This window comes from Scleropages formosus, chromosome 4, assembly GCF_900964775.1.
Source record: "Scleropages formosus chromosome 4, fSclFor1.1, whole genome shotgun sequence".
NCBI classification, from domain to species: domain Eukaryota; kingdom Metazoa; phylum Chordata; class Actinopteri; order Osteoglossiformes; family Osteoglossidae; genus Scleropages; species Scleropages formosus.
In genome coordinates this window covers 33,529,412-33,537,168 of record NC_041809.1, presented here as the reverse complement: position 1 = coordinate 33,537,168, position 7,757 = coordinate 33,529,412, and the positions used below count along the sequence as shown (strand labels likewise).

The following is a 7,757-nucleotide window of genomic DNA, read 5'->3' as shown; positions in this document are numbered from 1 at the left end:
GAACACATTTTACTTTATATGAAATGTACGTTGCTTTGGATAAAAGCAACTGCTAAAGAAAGAAATGTAAAAGTAAATGTAAAAAGGCAATAGTTCTCTTAGATAGTTGTTGTTTTATGCTTTTTTCCATTGCTTATTTTTATGCTTTATTGCTTTTATTCAACCTAAACCATCAGATCCCAAATTTTACCAAATCACTTCTGAATAATGGGATGACAAGGAGTTTTACATCTGCGATGAGACGTTTGTCCTCTAGCTGAATAAATATCCCAGTGACACTATAAAGTAACTAATGTGATATAGTGCAATGTAATGAAGTGACAAAATGTAATATCGCGCAAAGGTTACCTTGGAGACGTCCGTGGAAGTCATCGCTTCTCATTTTTATCTAAAGTCAGGTATAATGTGCATTTATAAATTGGCATCCATTATAAAACTTCGCAACCAACAAAGTGCTGAGGGAAAGCAGCGGAGTAAAGGACGTTGTGGCAGAATACAGGAAGAATAAGATGAGATGGGCAGGACATATAGCGTGGATGGCAGAGAACCGACGGACCGCACTCCTAGCTGAGCGGTACCCAAGAGAACGAGAACGACCACCTGGACGACTCCCAAGGAGGCGGGAAGAAAATCTCGTCAGATGGGAGGCCGTATGTGGAAAACAGCAAGGAGAAGGGACGAATGGAGTGCATGTTGTGATCGGCGCTGTCTGAAGAACAGCCGATGGACCGATTGATCCAGGGATCCGTAAAACTAGTGATCTTAAGTGCTGAAATTTCAACCGCTACCATAACTGCTTTTTAAAGTTCCGACTTCTTTTGGGTTTGGCTTTTATTGTCATTGCGGTGAATGCCACGCAGGCGCCTGAAAGGACTGCTGAGCTCCTTTGAGAAGTTTCTCAGACAGCACAGCATCTACAATAGGCAGCAGGTGACCCAAAGCGGGCCTCAGAATCAACCCATAGAAGAAGTAGCAGGAAGCAAGATTCCGTAAGGGAGGAGCGGGATGCTGAACATTTTTCGGCACGAGGCGTTTCGGTGAAAGTGAGACCGCTGCGGGGAAGCATCCGAACTCTTTTCCTTGAACATATTTCTGAACCATTTGCATCATTGTTAAGAAAATGTCTCCCCGTAAGTTTTGATGTGCAAGAAAGAGAGGAATAAGAGGTTGGGGTGGGTGTTATTTGTCAGCTTGTTAGATGAGAAGCGCTACCCTGGAGAAAAGTGTTTTAGCTGGAATATCTGTGTGGAGGAGGTGACAGTAATTTACAGCTGAGAAGTGTACTGAAAGGCCCCACACTCCCACACCCACGAGCATCTCAACATATCTGGACTCTGCAGCCTTGTAAAAGACCATCGTGTTACAATGCAACTAAATTGTTCTGCTGAAAAGCACACCCTCAACACAACCGATACTCTTCAAAAATAAAAAGAGCCACTTTCCATGAGAAAAGAGTTTCCTAATGGTCTCAGGTCAAGCAAATCTTCGTTTTTACTCTTGGTTAAAGCTGATCAGAAGAGAAAAAAAAACCAAGGCTTTTTTTTTCTTCATCTAATATCACTAGCATGGGGTGTGGGTGGCACAGTGGGTTTGACTGGGTCCTGCTCTCAGGTGGGTCTGGGGTTTGAGTCCCACTTGTGGTGCCTTGCAATGGACTGGTGTCCCCTCCCCCTCCCCCTCCAGCCTCACGCCCTGAGTTGCTGGGTTAGGCTCTGGTTTCCTGCAACCCTGTATGGGACAAGCAGTTCAGAAAGTGTGTGTAATATCAATGGCTGAACATTTATTTATTCAGCTGGCAAGTAACTTGGAAAGCTAATCTACTTACACTCATTTACCACTTTAAACAGCTGTGGTTTTTGCCTGAATCAGTTCTGGGTAAGTACTGCCTTACATTTATTCTTTTACCAGACACTTTACTCCAAAGTGACTTCCAGTGAACTCTCTATGGTGTTATCAGCCAACACCTTATTCACCGTGGTGACTTACACTGCTGGATACACTACTTACAATGGGTCACTCCTCCCTACATCAGTGGAAAGCACACACTGCATTTGAAACTGAAGAGCATGATTGTGGGAGGAAACAAGAGCACCCAGAGAAAACCCATACAGACACAGGAAGAACCTGCAAACTCCACATTGACTCTGCAGGGATCAAACCCATGTCCTCTCACTCCACCCAGGTGCTGTGAGACAGCAGCACTACTCGCTGTGCCACCGTGGCCCCTGTGTTTTAAAGGGTAAAACACTAAACGTGGGGCTCAAACCTCAGTTCCTATGTATAAGCACAATGTATATATATGTATGTATGTATAACCACTGTAGTCCGTTACACCGTTAAAAACAATAAAAATTAACTTACATGTGCGTCACAGGCTCACGGCAGGTATCTCATTCGTACACCGCCGATCAATCAAATCAATCCTGAGAACCAGACAGAACGTCCAGTGAATATAGGCTATAGGTGTGTTTGAGCATAAGACAGATGTATTCTTGGAGTTTACGGCTGTAAAGTATTTCATTCTGCACCAGCATTCACCCTCTATATTAGTTCAAAGTATGGCATGCAACCTCCAACGCAATTTCAAGCAATTCAGGCCTTCGGTTCGAATTTAACTAAATGTCTGCATTGAAACTGCAGTATTTTGGAGGTTTTTTTCATCCTGATGTTCCGATGTCGCATCTGTCACAACTTGCCAGCAACACATCTTGTTCATTTCATTTGCCTCTAAACTGCGTTTAGCTAATAACTAATTTATGAGAGGGTGTCAGCTCTCCTCTGCCGTGCTGCACCTGATCTACGCGCTGAATAATTCAGAGGTGGGAGCGAGTGCGGACGGACGCGACACGCGCCACTTCGTGCGACTTCCCGATGATCGCTTGCCGCGGGTGATCTCGTCCCGATCTCGTCCTCGTCCCCCGTCCCTTTTCCGAGAGCCCGGTCATGGAGAAGTCGCAGAGGAAGCCCGGCCAGCGTCAGGAAGGCCAGCCGCGGAAGGTGCGCTTCAAGATAGCTTCGTCGTACAGCGGCCGTGTGCTCAAGCACGTTTACGAGGACGGCCAAGAGCTGGAGAGCCCGGGGGAGAAGTACCCCCGCAGCTTTAAACGCGGCAAGACGCCTCGGCACCTTGAGGCGGAGCAGCTCCGTGGCTTTCAGGACCCGACGGGCCCGGCGCCGGGTCCCCCGACAGGCCTGATTGCTCAGAGGATAAACGTCTACAGGGGCGTGACTAATTACAGACCCCCGACATACGGCGAGCTATCAGCCGCAGATTGCAAAGTGAGTACCGGACAGCCTGCTTCAACGCAAGCCAGCTTTTCTGCAGACGACTTTACTTGGTGAAGATTACGGTATAATCGCTCGGTTTTTCCTTTTAGGCATATTTCATAGCATCCCCCTTCTTTATATGTGGTAAGAGGCAAAATGACATCACACCTCACGGTCAGCCGGTAGCATAGTACTTAGAGCACCTGCATAGTGTGTGAGTGACAGAGAGAGAGTGTGTGTGTGTGTTCAACTGATGTATGGATGAGTGACCCAGTGTATCTAGCAGTGTAAGTCACTGCGGTGAATAAGGTGTGTGGGCTGGTAACACTACATAGAGTTCATTGGAGGTTGCTTTGGAGAAAAGTGTCTGCTACATAAATAAATGTAAATTCTGCCTTGCATTTGAATGACCCAGGTTTGGGTTCTACTCTTGCATTACATTTACCTTCATTTATTTAGTTGATGGGGGGTGCGGTGGCGCAGTGGGTTGGACCGGGTCCTGCTCTCCCGTGGGTCTGGGGTTCGAGTCCCGCTTGGGGTGCCTTGCGATGGACTGGCGTCCCGTCCTGGGTGTGTCCCCTCCCCCTCCGGCCTTACGCCCTGTGTTGCCGGGTAGGCTCCGGTGCCCCGCGACCCTGTTTGGGACAAGCGGTTCGGAAAATGTGTGTGTGTGTGTATTTAGTTGATGCTTTTCTCTAAAGCAGCTACTGTTATCTACCCCTTTATACAGCTGGAAAATTTTATTGGAGCTATTAGGGTAAGTATCTTGCTTAGGGGTACCACAGTGGGGAGTGGAGATTGAACCTACTACACTACCAGCTGTCCCCACAGCCCTTGAACAAGGTTCTTAACTTAATTGGCTCCAGTATAAATAACTTTGGATACTGTCAGCTAACCCGTCCTGGGTGTGTCCCCTTCCCCCTCCGGCCTTACGCCCTGTGTTGCCGGGTAGGCTCCGGTTTCCCGTGACCCTGTGAGGGACAAGCGGTTCGGAAAATGTGTGTGTGTGTGTGTACTGTCAGCTAAGTAAATCTATGTACTGTTAAGTAAGCATGCACACACAAACACTGAAGCCACTTTGCTCGAGAAAGGTTACAGTGAGCTAGAGTCTAGCCCAGCGGCAGAGGGCACACACCCAGGACAGGACGCCAGTCCATCGCAAGGTACTCCAAGCAGGACTCGAACCTCAGACCCACCAGAGAGAGCAGGGACAGGCCAAACTCACTGTACCAATGCACCATTACACCTGCCTACTTAAGCAGATGATATGCATTTTGAAGACTGGGTAGGTAAAGTGCTCAGGGTTTGTAAAATATGCATAGTTATATATTTGTATTTATGCATTTGTTCTGCACAGTTTTGCAACATGCGACTCAGAGTAAAGAAAAGCACATTGACCAATAAATTTTATAATGAGACATCATTCGCAAAGCACATTTATTATTATTATTTGTTGCAGTTCACTACGCATATATGCATTTCGACATATTTTAGTCACTTGAAACAACTTGTCACACAGATGTGGGCGATGAAAAGAGTGCACATTTTATTTTGACCCCGTTGTCTTTTCGTTTTTGCTTTTTTGTGTTTTGCCCAGCCTCCGGTGCTGGATTTTGGAAAGATTATCATCTACACCAGTAATCTAAGGATCATACGATCCCCTCACAGAAGGAGCGAGCTCATGAAATCTTCACTACAGAGAAAAGATAGCGGGGAGGATTTCTCATTGGGGACAGACAGAGTGGAGAAGGCGCCGCACCACGCTCTGTGCATACATGGAGAGGATGGAAACCTCGAACCCAAGCATGAGGTAATCAGGAAATAACTTTTCCAGGCTCAGCAGCAGCACCTTCATCTCAATACGTATAATGGATTATGCCAAAAATTAATTCCACAGATCAGACGTTTGAAGTGTGACACCAAAGTAATACAGAACTTTATAAACACGGTAAGAGCACATACATTATTCCAGGTTTTAGCTAATAATTTTACACAGTGCACTTCTCAATTTTTTTTTTCTCCTTCATATATTTTTTAATTATTGTACAAATGCTGCTCTTAAAGTTGCAGGATTGTTTTCACACCTGGGCTCTCCATAACACAATGCCATGATTTGATACGACAGGCAAATTTTACATATGTTGCCATTACAAATCAATACTGTAACACATTTGACATATATTGACATACATTTGCTACATAGGGGTATAATTAACTTTTTATGTAGCTCCACTCTGGCTATTGTCCTGTGTACTTTCTGACTTAAGAATCAGTACTAAATAACTCACCTTTTAGGAATTTACTTATTCACTTTCATTAACCACCTTTCCTGGACAGGGTCACTACTGCGGTACCCCATTGCCGCCCCTTTTAAGAACTTTGAAAAACAATCATTTCAAACTTGAAAGTGGTGGCTTTTGTCACATAAAACGTGCGATGTTGTTTAGTAAGAAATCATATGAAATGCAGAAAATTAATTCCATAAATGCAGATAATAGAAGGGGCGAAACTGAAAATCAGAGATAAATTGACTCACATCAGTGCAGCGTCACGAAAAGCCACGATTTAAAACAGGTTCTCTTTTCCGATAAATTATTTGTACAGTCACTACATCTTTCTGCTCCACTGTGAGTGTGTGCTTCCTTTTCCACAAGTTAGTGGAACAGATCCCATATTGTTCAGATGCAATACGTAGCTCATTTATCAGGGAACATGATGTTATTGATGTCAGACAAGTGTGTGGGTGTGGCAATCAGTTTATGCTACCTGAGTCCTTGTACACTGTGTCCCCTCTGCTGTTCTGCATGTTTCCTTTCCAGTGGTCTGACAGAAGAGTTTTGGGCTTATTGCCAGCGTTTCATTTGGTTGCAGGAGGGCTCCAGCTGCCCCCAGTGTGGGGGAACGGGCTGCATGCCCTGCTCTCTGTGCCATGGAAGCAAGCTGTCCATGCTGGCCAACCGCTTCAACGAGTCCATTCGGGCTCTGCGGTGCCCCGCATGCTATCCGGACGGCCTACAGCGTTGCCAGTCGTGCACAGAGCAGCAGGTTGGAAAGCGCTGAAAGCATTACGTCTTGCCGAGAATAAGAACATCAATCAATAAAACCATCTGCCGGCGTTTTGCAGTACATGTTCAAATGTCAGGATCCATCACAATGCCTTTGTAAATAAATAACCAAAGTAATAGAAAACACAAACACTGAAAAAGACACTGGAAGGAGAAAGAGTAGGGTTTTAAGATTACCAGGAATTCAAATCAACATGGTATACTTGGTCTTTGCTATTGATTATTGCTGTACTATTGCAACATTAACATACACATATGTAGTTTAAAGAATATATTTGACCTATACACACACACATACATAAACAATTTTAGTGTCATGTGTGGAGGGAGAATCCAAATTTGTATAATTGTATATTTGAGACCCTGAAAATGCATAAAAATAAATATGGTGTAATAAACAATCAGTACAGTATTTAGGGAATAAAGTTACTAAAAATATTCTTCCTCACTGTTTCAGTACCTTCCACAGGGTATTTTTTGGCAGAGCAATTATGGCATTACAAAGACATATATATGCATTTTCTTACATCAAACAACAACATTCTTACACTGTATATTGTTTTTCACAATTTTGCAACGACTGAAAAGCAGCAGCATGTTGTAGTTCTTAGACACGGCAAAGTTCGGGGTGATGAAAAATAACTGCAACTTATAAACAAAGAGAGACGTCTAACAAGCTATGATCAAAATATTTTAATAAACAGGTTTTGTTTCAAACTGAATTTAACAGTGAAAAAACATTGACGATCAGAACACCCTTTGGGGAATTATTGTGAAGTATTGTAATGAGACAATTCTTACGCTCACAATATCCATAAGCTTCTTGAACACAATACCCGTACCGATAACAAAAGAGGCAGATTAAGCATTTCAGTCAACACTAATCTTTTTTAGTAATCCTAGTAAACCCAAAAGGGTCTTACACTAAACCCAAAAACTGTAAGGAATGAATAAAATAAAATCATGGCAACAATGACTGCAAAGTAACCCGCTGCACTATTATGAGAGGCAACACCTTGCGATGAAACAAGCCGCACGGAAAATTTGTTACGTTTGCTACTTGTGTAGAATTTGATTGATATTTATTAGTCGGTCTATTAGAAAACATTTAATGATTCATTGTTCAATATGTATGCTGAAAAAACATTCACATTCACAATTCACAGGATATCTGCGTGCAAATAAAATGCATTACTAAAGGAAATTTGTTGACGTGGTTTTTATTGCACTGAGAGTGACAAAGATAAAGGTAAATGTTATTTTCATCCCAAGCATCTACCTGCTGCAACTATACCAAATGAAAATCCCATTTTGGCAGCCGGGTTAAAATTCCTTGGCAATGTCGGAAAGGTCCTGGAATGCCATGGGACTGACAAGATGAAATAAGCAGAAGAAAAGGAAACCTTGCAGCCTTGACTAAGACTG

The 7,757-nt window shown here is 43.7% G+C and overlaps 1 protein-coding gene across 1 annotated transcript; it reads left to right on the top strand.

Moving 5' to 3' along the window:
- Nucleotides 1–2,835: 2,835 nt before the first annotated feature.
- On the top strand, nt 2,836–7,362 carry grxcr2 (glutaredoxin and cysteine rich domain containing 2). The gene is made up of 3 exons (XM_018751868.2): nt 2,836–3,279; nt 4,865–5,077; nt 6,139–7,362. Exons 1-3 carry the CDS (start codon nt 2,944–2,946, stop codon nt 6,325–6,327), a joined length of 738 nt encoding a protein of 245 aa, XP_018607384.2. The 5' UTR covers nt 2,836–2,943; the 3' UTR covers nt 6,328–7,362.
- The last annotated feature ends 395 nt before the right edge of the window (nt 7,363–7,757 follow it).